General features: G+C 34.6%; 1 protein-coding gene across 3 annotated transcripts in view; it reads left to right on the top strand.

Moving 5' to 3' along the window:
* Positions 1 to 19,889, top strand: part of LOC149796168 (uncharacterized) — a 38,469-nt gene that overhangs the window by 2,843 nt on the left and 15,737 nt on the right. Inside the window, exons 1-7 of one of the 3 annotated variants that reach the window (XM_089966108.1) lie at positions 2,896 to 3,338; positions 6,440 to 6,671; positions 8,775 to 8,918; positions 11,300 to 11,415; positions 15,376 to 15,516; positions 16,155 to 16,287; positions 18,492 to 18,672. In XM_089966108.1, coding sequence (XP_089822234.1) covers positions 3,090 to 3,338; positions 6,440 to 6,671; positions 8,775 to 8,918; positions 11,300 to 11,415; positions 15,376 to 15,516; positions 16,155 to 16,287; positions 18,492 to 18,672 — 1,196 coding nt within the window. In that variant the 5' untranslated portion in view covers positions 2,896 to 3,089. Of the gene's footprint in view, positions 1 to 2,895; positions 3,339 to 6,439; positions 6,672 to 8,774; positions 8,919 to 11,299; positions 11,416 to 15,375; positions 15,517 to 16,154; positions 16,288 to 18,491; positions 18,673 to 19,889 lie in introns of those variants that run through there. The other 2 variants (XM_089966107.1, XM_089966109.1) reach the window with 2 other exon arrangements.

The following is a 19,889-nucleotide window of genomic DNA, read 5'->3' as shown; positions in this document are numbered from 1 at the left end:
TGTTGGCTATTTACCCATCTAATTCGTAAACAAGTTAACCTCAATAAAATACAAAATTGGTACAAAAGGCCATGTCTTGAACTTAAATTCAAGTAAACATCATGCTAAAAATTACGTAGACAATATAATTATCCAAAGAAAAACCAATATCCTGAGCTCAAAACCAAGTAAACAGATTTTTTAAAAAAGAGGAAATAGTCAGTTAGGCCCAAACAGACACCCTCAATTATGGACAAGGTCAAGCAAAATATAAAATAAATATGCATAACAACAATTGGTACGGCTTTAATACATTTTATAAATCTTGAATGTATAACTTCACGTGTAATATATATATATATATATATATATATATATATATATATATATATATATATATATATATATATATATATGTGTGTGTGTGTGTGTGTGTGATGGTATATGTACTAGTGCATTTTGCCTTTCCTAACAGTTTCAAGCCTGATAACCTCTCGCACCCCAGCGATGCAACCATCTTGTATTGCAGCGAGTGTCACCTCCCTAAGGGAGGCCAGAATGCTCTCTTTCGATATGAGAGTTGTCCCGTCAATAAATTGGGATGTCAAGAAGGAGAACTACTATAACAAGTAGTGGTGAAGAACATTTATCATAAATGGTAGTTAAAGAATTTTTATCACAATAATTGGTTGAAAAGAAAGTTATCGTAAGAACTGGATTAACTATTTTTATGATAATAAAAAATAAAACTCAAGGCAGATATGTGTGTCCTATGGTGCCAGACGAGGAGGATGTAATCACTAAGGGAGAAGAGTAGCAGAAAATAAATGGCCCTTTTCAGAGCAAGCCATATATCCTGAAATGAGAGATACTAATCTTATTTGCAAAAAAAAAATTGTTTTATGAGTTTGTGTATGAATGTGTTTGTATATGTTATTGTTGTTGACAACTAAAATGTATACCCCCGTCTAAACCTACTCACATCTGTGTGTATGTGTGTTTGTGTAAGGGTATAGTAGTGTGTCTACAAACACTTAAAAGTTATGATGGTATGTTTGTGTGTCTATTTCACCCCCTTCTTTTATATCCTATCCTTTTTGTTGGATGGCAGAGGTGTGTGTTTGGATATTAATCAAATGCTGGATTGTATATGTGTTGTGTTGGGATAGCAAAAAAAAAGGGGGCTGCTGGATTGTTGTTGTTGTTGTTGGGTTTAACGCATTTTTCAGCACACGATAGGCTATACATTGCGGCCAGTATTAATGGTGGAGGAAGAACTTGGAAAGAACCACCGACACACGAGAAGCCACTGGCAAGCTTTCTCACATACCCACATTGGCCGAATCCGAGACTCGAACCCACGCAGACAGAGGTGAGATGGCAGTGATCCGTAACAGAGAATGCTTTAAACCACTCTGGGCCCCCGTGCTGGATTGTAGGGTGGGATGTGTTTGGATAGAATATAGAATATGCAATGGGTTGGATTATATAGGTGTCTGTTGGATTGTAGGTATAAATTTTTAACATTATCATGTGCCCATATAACTTTTGACCTCATAAGCTCTTTTGTCCTCAAGTCGCATCTCCATGTAAGTCCAAGTAGGCTACTTTAACATAGGATTTCCCATTAACCCCATACAAGCATATTCATGCATACCCATGTTCTAATGTTAATTCTCGTACGTCCCTCATTACACACACGCACACCCTCTACTCCTAACCAACTGATAAACTGAAGGAAATGGTACGCCCACTGATAGCCAATATTTTATTTTTCATCCTGACTGTCCTTGTCACAAGGTGCAATTAATTTTTATTCTCCATAAAGCAAGTTTAGCACCCATATTGGTTCATTTTCTTCTGACACAGCGATGTATACACGTAGTCTGGTTCAGCACCTAGGTATCGCTGATAATTTTTTAAAAAAATGTTATATAAAAAATGATAGATTAAAAAGAAAATATGGAAGGAAAGTGGGATGATGGTTAAAAGATGGGCTAATGCAAAGAGGTGAAAGAGCAACATTCAATCATCTGAGTAGATGCCCTCCTTATGCAATCAGAAATATTATCCATAATAATATCAAACTTTAAGAAATTATCACCGCACTGTAAATATTTTTTTTAAAGCCTTGAATACAACAAAACGAATGCCTCTTTTGCCTAATTTTATTTCCTTTTTTCTTCCCTTCATCTGTCTGCACTTAAAATCCTCATGCTGCCGTTTTCAATTTGCTTGAGTTTATACTCGGCGTAGTCTACTTCCCTGAATATTATACTCCTAGACCAGCAAAAAAGGTGGAGAACAACTTGCTGGTCTAATTATACTCCCTGGGTTGCACTTCACTTACGAAGTCAGGAGTGTGGGTCATGTGATAGTGTAAAACGGTCTATAAACGGGATAAACAAGATCAGTCAAATATACCGAAGACAACTGGGTCATCCTTCGAAATTTTATACACATTAGAAGCATGTGTTGCTGTATGAATATTGGGAGAATTTAAACTGGAACTAAACATCAATGTGCTAATTATTGTTTTACCCCAGAAATCGACTCCGTTATATAAATTTACAGTATGTGGTAAATTTGATTTCTTTTAATTCACATTAGGGTGCATTCATTAATTGAATAAAAGCTACCTTAATTATAATTAACTGTTGACATCTTTTTTTCATGAATGTGCGAGTTGGGGTCAAAATGTCTTGGGAATTTTCTTGGGGTCGAAATGTCTCGCTCCCGAAGCAGGGAAGCAGACTAGCGACGATACTAGACCAGCAAGTTGTTCTCCACCTTTTTATTTTTTGTTTGACTGGCCGCCAGTCAAAAAAAAAAAAAAAAAAAAAGGTGGAGTCTGGAGAACAACTTGCTGGTCTACGACGATACGAGCTCCTGTGTCTTTAACCTTTCCAGTAAATTCCCAGACAGATCTGATGGAAATGGCCGAACAATGTGCCGATTGCAGTCTAGTCTGCACTTTCGGAACAATATCGTCTATTTAACATTCAAGTCAAATAATATTTCACTTTTATGTTTGTTGGTTGCATCCATAACATGGAAATTGCCGAAGACATCCCGATTGCTCAACCGCAATCAAGTCACATGATTTAAAGATGTCGGATGTTCAGCATGGGAACACATCCTCCAGTTTTAGAACAATTTTCAGCAAATACACTTATCATCTTGGAGTTATTGGTTGTATTTTAGTTATAGGGTCATTTAGTTGTATAACATGGCTAAAGAGAAACAGAAGAAAGCGAGAAGTCGTCCTTTTTACTCGTTATCCCGTTCTTGGAGTGACAAAAACAAGATTGATACCTGAACTTGGCTCAGTTGGTGCATCAGTTGCACAAACATATATGGTTGGTATTTCAGTAACATCGACATAGTAATTACTGCTACAGCTACTTCTGTATCAGTAAGAGGAATTGTGAAGGGCAGTGTTGAAGTAAGGTTCATTTTTAATGGATGTGTAATTTTTTTTACTATAAATCGGCGCAGTCATCAAATTAAGCTTTTTATAAGCTAGAAATTTCAAAAGAAAAAACATTCCAGACACCCTCCCTAACCGAGAATTAAATGGTCGAGTTGAGTAATTAAAAAACAAAGTGAAGCATGGCATATTGTTTATTATGTTGTCAAATAATAAGAACGTTCTGGTATTATTTCAGTCCATTACAGAGTTATGACCCCCGCCCCCCCCCCCCCCAATCGTACCTATGATGAGCGACATCATAGTATGTAAATTGTAATCCTGCTTCCCAGGGTCTGAGTGGAATGACTTTGTTAAATTAGTTGTAAAAGAGCTTATTGAGATGAACAGTACATGGCTCAATGATGGAGAAATTTATTTGCACAATTCTTTTGACAATTATTAGAAACATTGTAATGTAGTTTTATATACATGTGCAGTACAGCCTGAGAGAGACGTCTATAACCAAGACATTTGTAATTCTCTGCCTGATCTTTTTGTTATAAAAAGATCTCAGTATCATCATGTTGCAGTGCTTGAGGGCACTGTGGTGGCAGCTGTGTTGTGTACCACAAGAACACTTGTCTTCTTCATATTGCATTGGAAAATTAAGTTGGATCTTATTATTCTGTGATATCTCTTGGACATATCACTAATATTTAAAAATCATATTATCATATATGTTTTCTTTGAACTATTGTGAGAAAAGGATTTAATTATGTAAGTATTGAGCCCAAGAGGCAGGTGGACATTGATATTCAAATGGGGGGTAATGTCTTTGTTGCTCTAATATATTATTAAATTCTTGAACGAATAAACTATTGATTTGATGCAGTTCTTTTTACCTGCATTACTGGAAATAAATAAATAAATTAATAAAATAAAACAAAATGATTTTGTTTCACTTGAGCCTACACCACAGTAAGTGATTTCAGTTAATATACAGGAGCAAACAGATTTAGGCAGTAAGGTAGTTAATAGTTGTAGGTACCAAGGTGCTCTATTTCATACACTGCAAAATGCTATGAAATTGTACCTACATATAGTCACTTTAAATTTGTGGATATCAATATACATGTTGATCATAGGTTAAAATGGCTTACAGCTCTATGCATGAAAACAGGCTTATTTCATCTACTGTAGATAAGATGAATAAGAAAGTTATTCATTATGCATGTATGTTAAAGAGGGAGTGTTGAATTGTATGGTCCCTTTTTCACTTCAAATTTTCATTGTCTAGCAGAATCACAGTAGCCACAAAATTCATTGTTTAGCTGACCTAAACTAGCTAAAAAATGTATTTTCTAGCAGCCAACAGTAGCGACATAAAAATGCATTGATTGGCTGACCCACAACAGTCACACAAATTCTAAAGAGTACATACATTACAAAATACAAGTCTTTTATTTATGTCAGTAAAATACAGCACTCCCTGAAGGACTTTCAAATTTCGGTATGGTCATGGATTCCATTTTCTTGTGTGGTAGTAAAATTAGATGTATCCATACCTGCCAAGTTTCTAGATGGTGTAGGGCTTTGTTTTCAGTCAAAAAGTGTGTTTTGATGGTGGTGGTGGCAGGTTAGTGCACATCAATCAAATAAGCCATGTTGTACTATTGAGAATAAGTTACCTACAATATGATCCTTGAAAAATAACTGGAAATTCAAATTTTAATGAAAGAAAATAAAATATATTTTCTTTGAAGCATTTAAAAGACATATCATTAGTGTTTCTGCATCTGCCCCAGTACAGGGTGCTGTTACTATGTTGATGACTGTCATAAACTCCTGAATGTCAATATGGTGTTTACATAGTATAAAATGCTATACTTCACTATGTCAATCTCTATCAACCAGGAGTTCTGAAATTCAATTTTTCCAGCTTCACTGGTGGTATATCCCTCTCTGAATTACATCTATAATTTGCCTTTACAATGAATCGCACTTCCACACTACTATTATGTTTACCATTCCAGCTACTGAAATAACCAAGTTTTGCATTTTATGTATTGTGTAAAATCACTGATCATGAGCAAGTCAAGCATTTCTAAAACAAGATTGTCTCAGGATTTTTATTGAAGACAACAAAATATAAAAACTTGTTTCTTCAAAATGCATCTCTGATTTGCCTAACTTCAAATGAATTGGAGTGTGCCACTTTGTGCACTTAACTGTGCAAATTATTTTATTAGCCCCCCCCCCCACAGTGTTCAAAGGACTAGCAAGCATATGTAGATTCACCTTGCTATAGTCATTTGTGGAATGTTAGTTGTTTATCTCAGAACTGCACCAGCTGATGATTATTTTCCATGAGCATGATGTGTGATTCTATATGATTCAGGACTGTTCACTTTTTAAAGGTGGGGCCTTGAGTTGCCCTGTGGTCTAAAGCGCTCTTCGTTACCGATCACTGCCATCTCACCTCTGTCTGCAGCGGTTCGAGTCTCGGATTCAGCCAATGTGGGTATGTGAGAAAGCTTGCCAGTTGCTTCTCATGGGTTGGTGGTTCTCTCTGGGGTTTTCCCGGGTTCTTCCTCTCCCATTAATACTGGCCGCCATGTATAGCCTATCTTGTGCTGAAATTTGGCGTTAAACCCCACAACATCAACTATTTAAAGGTCTCTTTATTTTAAAAAGATTTATTGAAAATTGTATTTAATAAACATGCTCAGGTGTGTGGGATATTGTGCATTTCTTGTGACATTGTGATACTGCAGGTATGTGTATTGTACAGTTCTGATCATTATCTCATAAACTGATGCACCACTTCAGATGTGATTGATGTGATTTTATTTAGAAGTTTGTTTCACATTATTGATTCCTATACATTAATTAAGGTTATAAAAAAATTTCATTAATTTAAAAATAACTGTTAATTGTTGGAAAATTAATTTCTGAGTTTACATTGCTTACTTGTCTACCAGTATCTAATGCATAAAAAGCTTTTTGCGTTTTCATTCTTTTTTCCTTTAATATTTTTTTCTTTGTTAGACAGAGCACATATTGTCAACTCTGAAAGATCTATCATTATCATTCCGTAATCTTGACATCTCAGTACAATATAATGGAGGAACCCGAGATGACATTCTGTATTGGCTTGAAAGGAGAACAAAGGGAATGAACATTAATTTTAAACCCCAGAAGGGGGAGGGACTTGGAGCCAAACTGAAGAATGCTGTTAAAGAAAGTTTTTCCAAGGGCCATGATTATGTAATTGTGATAGGTATGGATTCATTTTCCAATGTACAGTCTCATCTTATGTAGCTGACATTTTAAAAAATATCTAACAGTTCAGTTTATATAAACCAGTGCTGTCCAACCTTTTCAACACCATGGGGCACTGAAAAATATTTTCTTGAAGCCAAGGGCCACAGCAGAAAACTGAAAAGCAATGACTGTATAGCTGCTCGAGCTCTGGCGGGCCATTTAAAATTGGCACATGGGCCGTGGGTTGGACAGCACTGATATAAACACTTCCAATAGTGTTTTGCTGGTTATTCATACTTTTATCTATCTGTTCAGTAGTCTTGTTAAAATGACAGTCTAACTAGAAACTGGGTTAAATTTGCTGTATATGTCTCCACCCACCATGGACCCTAATTGGGCAGATCTGATTTGATTTGATGCAAACAGCAGATAAGGTCCATGGTTTTGTTTGAAATTGTGAGTAGTATCGTAGACCTTGATCTGTGCATTGTGTGATGGCACATCTGGTTGTATGCTGATGGTTGGGTACATGCTTTATGATTACATTAAAAGAATCAGATTGTTCATTGGTACTAATACTGTATATACTCACATGTAACTTGGGTCCAACTGCAAACAGCATAATGCACCAGCAGATCTCGGTCTATGCAGTTTGTTAGGATTAGTCAGTAGAATAGAGACCCTGATATGTCAGTGCATTATCAACAGCAGATCAGCATCTTTGCTGATTGCACTTGGACTGATGAGTTAGTGTATGTGATAATTCCATTTATATTCTAGAAAATATGTAATATTAGCACACAAAACATGTCACTGTGTCTTTATATTTGAATTATATCTTAGAAACTTTTTGTTGTGTATTGGAGAGCTGTGATCACTTATTTGGTGGTTCATCAGACTCGTGTGTGTGTGTGTGTGATTTGGATTTTTGCTCTAGCAATTTTCAGTCATATTGCTACAATGTCTGCAGTGTGGCAGTTTATAGTGATGTCTAGCACTGGGGCATAATGCTGCAGACATGTAGTATCATGTCCCACCCAGCCACATTATCCTGACAGCAGTCCTAACACTAGCCTCTTAATGCTGAGTGCCTAGTGAGGCAGCTGATAAGTCTTTGCTATGGCTCTGCTGGGGTTGAACCCATCAAACTTGTAATACCAAGGTCACAAATGTTACCAAAAATATGGTGAAGAATATCTGGTTACTATAATAAATTACAAAATTCCTAACCTTAAACCACAGGATAATGTTTTACAGAAGTTATATTCAGCCTTATCTGGACAAGTTTGTTTAAAGTGGAAGGACTTCAGAATCAAGCCATCAGAATTATCCTTGACAACAGAGTTGATAATGTCCATGAATGTTTGAAGGATTTGAAGAACATGACTATCTGTGAAAGAATATGTTTAAGAAAGGCTACATTTATGTACAGTATAAAGTTTCTAATGGTTCCGCACCTAACTATATAAATGATATTTTCATTAAAAGGACACATAATATCAATACAGTTCCTAGTCTATCAATGTTATGCTCTTGTGATCTGATAACTTTCTTCTTCCTAAACCCAAAACTGAATTGTGTAAAAAATAGTTTGGCTTTCATCACAGATGTTTGAAATGGATGCAATCCAGATAATGTCTATTATTAACTGGTTATGGCCAACCATGTGGCATATTTGTATATGTATATATTATATAAAATGTCTTTGGGTGTTCACATGTGTGTGTGTATGGGTAAATTAAGTTTTCAGACATGTATGTTGGTGTACACAATGCTGTGTGTGCTGAATCCATACTTAGTTACTGTTATGTACACCAATCCATTATATCTTTTGTGTATGACGTTTGTTTTCCAGCTGTATTTTATGTTTGCCTGTACATATGTAGATAATGGAATGCACCAATGGAGATAAGTTTTTGTATTGTATCACCTTTATGTAATAAATACTTTATTATTTTTATTATTATGATTATGATTAATTTAATCATGAAATAAACTTATAGTTTTTATGAAATAGTTCATTCTGGAGTGATTATTTTAATAATTGTATCACTCAAAATTTTGGTGACACTTTATTTTGTCCAGTATTCTTCAGTTGTACATCCATTGCCTTATACAGGTGGTGATATCCCAGGAATAAGCAAGGAAATTCTCCAGGAGGCAGTTACTCATTTAAACAACAATGCTGACATGGTGCTGGGAAAAGCTGCAGATGGTGGTTACTATTTGGTTGGATTCAGCAAGTCAGCTACATGTTATATAGGTATTGCTAAACTCAAAGTGACTTTGCATTTAGTTATTTCTCTTTTCTCACATATTTTAGATGTAGCCTAAGCTTCCCATTAAAAAGTATGGTTGAAAAGTGTTAAAATTATTTTGTAATTGTTTTTGTCTCAAATGTTTATAATTTTTTTGTTACTCAGAAATTCTTAGTTTACATCTGAAAGTTATTACTCCTGTTTCCATTTTTGTAAAACAAAAAAGCATAATACATTTATGTTGGAAATTTATCAGAGAACATTATTGAAATATCACATAAATGTCATTTATACTAAACTATCTTCAAAAATGAGTATGATCTATATATATATATATATATATATATATATATATATATATATATATATATATATATATATGTATGTATTTGATCACTAAATCAGTGAAAAAATCTATTCATTAATGAAAAATGTAAATGTCATGATGTATGTTATACCATATATGGTATAGAATTATGGAACATAACTTAAACATTACTGAGTTTCTTTGCTTTTTAAGGAAATCAAATTTTAAAACTGAAGACAGTTAGATAGGGAGGACACATTTAAGTGAATTTGTAAGTCCAAATTAGAAATAGAAGCTTTCCTTCCAAATAATAGGTAAATATCTTATAATTATGAAGGGGACAAGCAGGAAATAAAAAGAGCACCTGCCTCATACATGTTGGACTGTTTAGTTTGTGGTGTGATTAAAAGGAGAATCTGGGGCTGTACTTTCAGTACCATTTGACCTATAGTTTATTGTCCCTGTCATTTTGCAGAAAATGGAATTAAATGGGCTTGTATATTCTATAGCCCATCCATTTTTTGACTGGCTCTTCGGTTGTCCCAATTTCATTTCCACACAGTAACTCCAGTAATTTTTAATTTCAACTGAATTTATTATGCAGCTTGATATTGATGAGACCTTTTCTGAGTTTTATGTTGTTGTTGTTGTTGTTGTGGGGTTTAACGCCATTTTTCAGCACGATAGGCTATACATGGCGGCCAGTATTAATGGTGGAGGAAGAACCCGGAAAACCTCGGAAAGAACCACCGACCCACGAGAAGCTACTGGCAAGCTTTCTCACATGCCCACATTGGCTGAATCTTAGACTCGAACCGCCGCAGACAGAGGTGAGATGGCAGTGATCCGTAACGAAGAGCGCTTTAGACCACTCGGCCACTCGGGGCCCCCTGAGTTTTATTATCTGCTCTCTACATCATTATGTAATAGTCAGTGTTGCAGCATGTAACATCATTTTCAAGTTGAGTTGTGGTCCCTGATATTGAACTTGCCCATTTCCATTATGAACAATATAATTCCTACAGAATTTCAACCAAAATTGGCCAGCAACTTTGTATTGATGGCACCTTGCCTGAGTTCAGTTTTTCAGCATTGATTTGCAGGATCATTTAACAGAGTAATTGTCCCTGATTGTTGGACCATTAACCCACTTGTTTTATCTAATAAAAATTTTCTTAATTTTTATTGGATTAAAAGAGGATTTATTTTCTATGCATCTCTATATTTATATAACTTAAGCAAAATTATTTGATTATCAGCATTCTCTGGCATCATTTAGTTAGGTTATGGCCACTGAATGATACTTGTGTTTCAACAAAATAACACCCGTAATCATATTTTTATGTGCAGTTTTTATTTTCACAAGACCACACTTAGGTCTGTTAGTATTGTACATCATCAGTAATATTTTTTACAAATGTACCATAACTAATTAACTATACTGCCATCATTACCTAGCCCTTCTACAAGACTATACATCTCTGTTTTGAAAGAAAAGCAGAGATATTGTTGTGCATTGGGAAACTGTGGTAACTCTGTTGGTAGAGCATTTAACTCATAAATCCATTATTCCTTTCCCCTAAAACACTATACTTCCCTGCTTCCAATTAAATGCAGGGGACATCAGTTTCTAGAATTTGTTTATTGCCACCAAATATGTAGTATGTGTGCATATTATAGTGAACACCAAAAGCAGAGCAAATTGACCTTCTTGTTTTATTTTAATGACATACATAACTTAAAGACTGTGTTTTCAATCAACAGTATCTGACCTGATGCTTCATATTTGACAAACTATTTTTGGGTGAATAAAACAGTTCCTAACAAGATGCAATTTAGACTAATATAATGGCCATGAAAATTGAACTCGGGATGCATTTGTATTTAATTACATGTTGTGAATAAACTGAGTTACATGGAGTTTCCTATCATGTTGGCATCATATCATGTAAAACAGTTTATAATTTTGTATATGACCTGTTTATTTATTGTTTAAAAAGGGCAATTGTTCTTGCAATTTTTTATTTTGTGTATTTTTCAGACAACTATATTTTTTATACCAGTTTTACTCCATTCCAGATGACATATTCTCAGATATTTCCTGGGGCACATCAGAAGTGTTTAGACAGCAGGTATTTCAAGCTCAGCAACTTGGAGCCAAACTAGGTATTCTGACAACAGTCTTGCAAGATGTGGTAAGAACCTGGAGCTTTCATTGTTGCTTGGATTATAGTGAAAAATCACTGATTTTGTTTTAATTCTACTGGTTAATATGCCTGTCACATTGGTCATCATGAAAATCTTGTTATCTCTTCACTTCTTGGTCATCACAGTATAAGAGTTTTACTAAAATACATTTTATGATGTCAGTTAAAACTGTGATGATCTGATGCCTTGTATGGCCACCACAACACCCATCTTGAAAATATTTTTGTCACTGGTGCTACTCATGATTTGATGGTCATATCAATGGGAAATTTGTTCTGAAAGACCTGTTATGGTTTCTAGTTGGTATTAAATGAAAATGGTGCAGTCTGATTTCCAGTATGGCCACCAAAGTATCCATCTTGAAAATCTTGTCATCACTACTCTTCCAGAACAAAAAGAAATATTTCACCAGAAGATTTCTTGTGATGACTAGTTTATCCTAAATTCAAAAGGTGTTGCATATATATCCAATATGGCCACTAAAGTGGCCATCTTGAAAATCTTGATATCGCTACTTTTTCTGAACACAATGTAGGGATTTTTTACTGAACATCTTTATGTGATGTCTGGTTGGTCCTGGATGAAAATAATGCTGCGTAGACATCCAGAATGGCTGCCACAGAGACACTTTGAAGAACTTATTATTTCTCCTGAATGAATGGTCATATAAGCATGGGGTTTTCACTGAATGAATGGTCAAATAAGCATTGGGTTTTCACTGAAAGACTTCATAACATGTCCTGCTGGTTGTAAATGAAAATGGTGCTGCTGTGACACCTCATACATCTGCCACAGTGGCCATCTTGAAACTATTGTTATTGCTACTTCTCGTGGATGGTTGGTGATAGCAGTATGATGGCGCTCTACAGTTTCGCATTTTGCATAGGGTTAGAATTTTAAAGCAAAAGAATTTCCCTGGCTTTCCTCACTGGTTATACTGGCTATTTAAAAAAGACCTTGTATATCTTAGGTATAATTCAAAGAACCTTTAATTCCCTTTATTTTGGTGTATGACTGATGGGTGTAATATGGGTTATAGAGTATACAGCTTGGCCTTACTCCAAATGTGCACCTTTCAAAAAAGAAAGTGTACTTTAGACTAATTCAGGCTGGTTTTTTTAGCACAAGGGAGCAGTCATTTTAGTTAGCAGTGTGCTTAGATCATGTACAATTTCCAAAAGTACAATATCCAAAGAAATATCATCCACATTACATTAATGTAGCATAGAGGTATGCCAACATTCTTTCCATTGTGCATATTTTAAATGCAGACATCACCACCTTACATATGTCACTCTCTCAAAAGTACATACTAACTGGTGAGTGCCCCCATTGTGTTTTCACCAAAAGACTTATGAAGTCTAGATGGTCCTAATGGAAGTGGTGCCAATTTGATATCCATTATGGCCACCATGGCAGCTATCCTGCAAATCTTGTTATTGTTACTTATAAAAAATGGAAAGTCATATCAGCCTGTGGTTTTTACTGGAAAACTTCTTATGATATCTTGTTGGCCAAGAAGGAAAATGATGCAAATTTGAAAATCTTGCTTTTGCTGAAGATTGTTTGAGCATTTACAAGGAAGTAATGGTATATATTGAATTTATGGAAATCCTTTTAGGATAATAGACTGTCATTTCCTTTGAGGGACTTTTATTCTTCAGTTATTGACTTCTAGAGTTGATCAGTTTTAATGGCACAAGTCCGATTTATGTGCAATAGAGAATGTAATAGTGCTAATTTCACTTTAAAAATTACGCATTTAGTTGAATAATTTCTTATACAAGCTATAGCAAGCAAACTCAGCATCATTTATAATGAGTACAGTTTAAGATTCTGTTTATCTTGTGATAGAAGTCACATTTCTATTCAGTAAACCATGAAGTCTAGTAAAATTACTAAAGAGAAAATTAGATACCTCAGACATTATGCAATGGTTTTAAAGTCAATGTTCTATGCTGATATTAAACATGTGATATTGAAAAATATGAGATGGGTAGATGAAATTCAATATCATTATGTCAGTTGTGTTTTTTTTAGCATTTGATGGGTGGAAGTTACTTAATCTGGGTTGCTGCTGACCATCAGTGTAAAATACTTTCAGCATTATATTGCTGAAATAAGTGACTCAAATTCTAAAGAACACAGCCCTTGACAAATGCGCTTTAGCATTAACTCACTTGAAAAATACATGGTTTAAAAGTAGAAAAATTGGGGATGGGAAGAATTATTCATAATGCAAGTGAAAAGGCTGTAAACTCAAACTGAATGAGATAAGATCTTGAAATCATATTTCTTTTCAGGTATTCCAAATAATTAAATGTAGCCAACAAAGTCGTTAATGAATTTTCCTTTTGCTCATATTATCACATGAGGTACTTAATACAGAAGTGACATCATATCGGATTCACTACTGTCTCAATTTGACTCTCTATTTTCAGTTTCTGACCTTTGAGATGTATACAGGGGGTCATACTGACCCTCTGAAAATTATTTTGCCAGAAACTCTGATTTATGTTTAGGATTTAATTGCACATCAGCACAATCCTGATTTCCACTCCTGCATTTTGCATTTTTCTACATTGTTGAAAATTTAAAGAAAAGGTATGTCCCTGATTTTTGCTATTGGTAATCTTTAATTTTACAGAAAGACTTATCCATCCTAGGGTAGGTGAAAAGAAGAACTAACTTTGTTTATTTTGATGTCTGAGTGATGGGATTCATTGGTGTATGAGATGACACAGCTAAGCCTTATTTTTGATGTGCATCTCATAGAAATCTAATAGCTTTGCATGGCTATTTTCACTTCCTGAACTTCAGAAATAATTAAACGAAAATGAGTCATTCTTGTTTTCTCCAGGTTCCTGATATTTTAACATTTAATAAATGCACTTTCAGCGATGCAGTACCCACATTGAAAACTCCTTTCTGTATTTCAAGGACAGGCAAAGTTAGTGTACTTTGTACTGTTTCAAGTAAATGTCTCAAGCACTCAGAACCATTCATTTTTGTCAGCTGTTTGCTTGAGACAGGACATAGCTTTCTTGACCATGATCAGAATTATCGTCAGTCCATTTTAATGAAAAATGTGTAAATATATGTTAACTCTGTCTACATTTTAATAGCTGTAGTGAAAAAGTTCCACATTTAATAGTGCTTGAAAAGATTCTGGAGTGAAATCATTGTATTCAGCAGAAACTGTTTAGCAAAAATAAACAAAAATGATGCCAAAATGCCTACAGAGTCATCCTATCCAAAGTTATATCCTACAAAGTTATCCAGTCCAAAATATGTATCCTACCAAGTGTGTGTGATTTGGATTTTTAATGTAGCTTTAACAATTTTTCAGTCATATCGCTACAATGTCTGCATTGTGGCAGTGTATAGTAACGTCTAGCACTGGGGCATCATGCTGCAGACATTCAATCCAAAGTATATATCCTACCAAGTCATCCAATCCAAAGTATATATCCTACCAAGTTATTCAGTCCAAAGTATATATCCTACCAAGTCATCCAATCCAAAGTATATATCCTACAAAGTCATCCAGTCCAAAGTATATATCTTTTAAAGTCATCCAGTCCAAAGTATATATCCTATAAAGTTATCTGTTCCAAAGTATATATCCTACAAAGTCTTCCAATCCAAAGTATATATCCTACAAAATCATCCAGTCCAAAGTAAATATGCACAATGAGACAAAAAAATTATGTTAAAAGTGTTGCATAATATTCCCCCCACCCACCCCAGATAATAATTGTCCAATGCTTTTTTACTTTGAACATCATCACATGGTGTATCCCACATTGCCACCATTCATGGCCTCATGCAACATGCTAGAAGCTCATGTGCATTGTCTAAAGCCCAAAGACTGTTGGGATGGTAAGAGTGAAGCTTTAAAACAATTCAGCATGGAAAGTTTTCCATTTGTCTTCCATTTCTTTTAGGATAACCCAGAGGATCTATGTGTATTTGAAAGGTATACTGGTGTATCCATCCAAAATCTAAAGCATCCTCGTTGGAGCATTGTCATACCAACAGTGAATGAAGGGGAGAGTATTGAGAGAACCTTACTGACTCTTGTACAGGTAAAGGCAGCTTTGTATTATACACTGTGTATTGTGCTGTGACAATATCGACTGTTTTTAGTTCTACTGTTAGCCTATTAAAATTTACTTTATAGGGCAATGATACTGAGGAGGTATACAATGTCTTGGCCATTTTCAGGAGAGAAGAAAACAAGATGCGACAGTGCTCAAGTCATTACCTTTTTGGTAAGGGAATATGAGACTTTTCCCCATTCAGTTTGAAATTATTGAGCATGAAACCAAGACTCTAAGGTTTCAAACTCCAAATTATAGTTCTTTTCAGATGAATTCCAAAATGGTAATAGATGTTACATCTGATAATGTATTTCTGCAAACATCTTACCACATGGACAAAAACAGACATTTTTGCATGGACTTGCAAAGAGAGGAACTAAAGGGTGATAATCCTGAAATTTCTATGATTATAACTTTATTGTAAGTAAAACTGAGCTGTCAGTATTGCACTGGACTGCTGTCATTTGTTAGTCCTACATTGTAAAATGTCGAACCTAATATGGATGTTGGGGAGATCAACAAATGCGTCCTCCATCATGCATTTGTTTGAAATTTGTGCTACAAAAGAAATATAAGGAATAGTATGACTGATAAATTTTTCAACACCTGACTGACATTTGCAGAGATGCAGTAGTACAGATAAGTTGGCAGAAATCATCATCAGTGATGGAGGCAGTACTGACAATACAGTGGAGAAAATAAAGGGATTTATTGCTACTTCACCTGTACCTGTCAAATTAATTCACAGCAATCCAGGTAAGTAAAATTAATCTTCATTAACAGTACTTGTCCATTTAAACCAGTTTAATCGATGCCATTATTAAAACAATTTCATGAGCAGTATGCTTTATTAAATTTCAACTACATAGATGTCTTTCTTGGAAAGGTATATATGTACCTGGCAGCATTTTACAGCACATCAGCACAATACTGGATATATGGAGCCATGTAAAGGTAATGTTTGAAAAATGTAAAAGTGGATTGTGCAAAAAATTAGGAAGATAAACCCGTTCAAATAAATGTAAAGATGTTAAAATCTTGTAAAATGTATACAAATCCTTAAAACATATTCTAAGAAGATAAAAGTTTTGTGCTGCACAAATGATATTTTTTACCAAATGATATACATATAAAGCTGTTGTGAGATCTAATTATACATCAATTTTTGGTAATTGGAATAACTTCTTTCCAACATTCTTTATACATTATTTGTTGAGAATCAAATGATTGTTGAGTAGCCCTTACTATAATGATGTAGTCTTTTCATGTATGCCATACTCACCCAATTTCTCACCCCTAGATCTCTCACCACCCTCATGTTACTGGCAAAAAATATGAATAAATCAATTAATTTGCTCGATTCCCCCTTTACTTTGCCACCCATGCTATTTGTGGTCTGTCAAGCCTATTCAGTATACAAAATGATATAGAAATATTTATCACAGATCTTGAACATCTGCCATGTTTGTCAGTTGGAAAGATTCAATTAGTGATATCAGTTATTGACCGCATACAGTAAAGGTGATCATTATTAATAGAACTGTTGTTTCTGCTTATCTAGAGAAGTGAGTAGTGCATGGTACAGTGCTACTGCCAGTCACATAACTAGAGAAACTAGTAGTGCATGGCACAGTGCTTACTGCCAGTCACTTATCTAAAGAAACCAGTTGTGCAGTTCTTACATAATGCCAGTCATTCTCGTGATTGACTACCCTTAAGACCGTAATAGTCCATGTAACTTAATGCTTGCTACAAAGATTGCTCGAGTGCAATTAGATTAATATAATGTAAGCTGGAGTAAAATCATTATCTTATAATTTTCTCTAGATATGTGAGGAGCTTAATTTTATTAAACTTCATTTTATCTATGTATCATTTTCTTAATGATCCACTGGTTTAATTTTATGTCTGTCTAATGAACCTCGGTTATCTGCCACCCACAATCGCCAGTTTGAAACTGGTAAGGTAATTGAGGGAGCACTGTACATGTTGGGTCAGCTGTGGTCTTCTTGATTTCAAAGAATTCATAATAGTTAGGGTTTATTATAATTACCATTATTATGTCTTTCTTTAGAAGCAAGCAGTCATTTGTTTAAGGTTAAGTTTAATTAACATGAATTTATTAAAATTTATTAATATTTTTATTTATATTTGACTGTTTAAATGTTTGCCCATGGTGATTCTAAAGTAGAGGAAACTAGACAAACTTGATAAGAATCACTAGCCTTAAAACACCCTGCATATCAAATTGTCCACATTGTAAATAAGGGGGTAAACCAATACTTGAGAGAACCTACAGTAGTATGTAGTGGAAAAATGTCAATGGACGATACAAATGTACAGTTTATGGCACCTTCAGGCCTTCAGTTTAAGTTGTGTTCTGTATCATAGTACCGTCATGGACAATTGAAGCAACTTGGTATGCAGCATATGTTAAATGGGCAACTTCATACTATTTTGCATAGGCAAAATTTAGATTGCATTGTCTAGCTAATCATGATCATATGGACAGCGTTCTTTTGCATACCAGGGCCTAGCAACATGGAATGAATTGCCCACTGAACTTAGACACAAAGACACAGTGATCACATTCAAGAGGGCTCTCAAAACTCACTTATTTCGACTGCAAGAACAAGCTTAAAGACCTAATAATGTTTCCTACCTGAAATATTCTCAGCATGTTTTTTATTTTTTAATGTTTTTCTAATTTCATGTTGTTTGTTTTTGTAATAATATTATTATGTTTCTTATCTTATAGGTGTTGTCTAATGTTGTAAAGCGCTTAGAGCTTCTAAAGATTAGGCGCTATACAAAGTCCTCATTAGTATTATTATTATTATTATCATGATGTATAAAGAGCAACTATACAACAAGAATTTAAAAGAATTACAGTTATAAAATAATTATTTCTTCAACACCAACAATAACTGGGTTTTTTTTTTTTTTTCGTTTTCATTGAGGCAGGGGGATACAGTTGCGGGCAGGAGCAGAGCAAGCGGTTGGGGAGTATTTGTTATTTCTCCATGGAGACACCATAGTGCCAAAAAATTTTGACAAGCTTGCAGAACAGTGTCTCTTAAAGCCAGGGAATGTTGCAGGGGCTTTCCTGTTTGACCTAGATCTATTCCATCAGGACAAATGGTATCTTTCTAGTTTTAGATAAATGATTGCACAAATACATTATCTTTATGATGTAAGTAGTTTTAAGTCATGTGGCCATCAGCTTAATGCTTATGGACTACCTTTGTAATGGACTACATGAGCTGCATTCAGCATTAAGTGATAAATGAGGTTTTAAGGTCTGCTAAATTATAGAACACTGATCTTCACCAGTGATGTTTTTATTTTGCCTGATGGTCTCTATGACCCATTTAGCATATCAGTTATGGAATTTAATATATATATTCTTGCAGAGGTTAATCCATCTATTCATATGCAAACTCTGACAGGCCAAACCACAAATTTAAGTACCCATGATAATTTCTATTTTTGTGTACAAACCATGAAATTTGACATGCATGAAAATAAATGATACCACAATATGTGAGATAAATGCTTGTTTTGCAATTAATTTTTACATAAGTAAATTTCACTTAGGTAAGAGAATTTCAGATATGAAATAAAGTCTTTTAGAACATGTTCTTTTCATATATGTGCAAAACTGTTTTCCATTTGTGAAATTATGGATTTATATCATTGACATGTACACTGATTTTCAACAGGAATCACTGAAAGTGTCAATTATGGGCTGGTGTCAACTCAACCAAGAAGTTGAAAAATATTTTAGATTCTGTAAATAAGTTACTAATTTGGATATAACTCTGGAACTCATAGATTTCCATATCTTTAGTTCTTTTGATGACTTTCCAAGCATTAATGACATACAAAGCAATCCTTGTATCATTTCTGGTTTCATGTTTCAGCTTAGATTGGAGATCATCACATTTTGAGGACACTGTTCCTAGAATTCTAACATTTTGCTATTGAAAATAATCATGGCTGTATTCTTCAGTCCTTTTAATGTTTTGCTGAACTTAATATCCTTAAATATCAGTCCAATATACACTGATGGAGGATCTGGTAAAAGTAATCTGATTAAACATATATGTTAGAAGTCAAGGAAGGAGATTGAATAAAAAGAATAGGGAGATCTGGATCAAAAATTGGGAGGTTTTCACTGCATTTTGTAAGCTTCATTTTCACTAAATATTGATGATATTTTGGATCCAGTAATGTGAAATTCTCAAAGAAAGCGCCATTTCTTCCTGTGACATGTCTTATATTCCCTCAGGACATGCCCCCTTTTCATATTCTGATCATCTGTGGTCAGACTGCACAAAAGCAAGTCATTAACAGTC

Source organism: Sinohyriopsis cumingii, chromosome 7, assembly GCF_028554795.1.
Source record: "Sinohyriopsis cumingii isolate HCF-2022 chromosome 7, ASM2855479v2, whole genome shotgun sequence".
Taxonomy (NCBI): Eukaryota; Metazoa; Mollusca; class Bivalvia; order Unionida; family Unionidae; genus Sinohyriopsis; species Sinohyriopsis cumingii.
The sequence above is the reverse complement of the archived record's forward strand: the minus strand, read 5'-3'. Positions and strand labels throughout refer to the sequence as shown.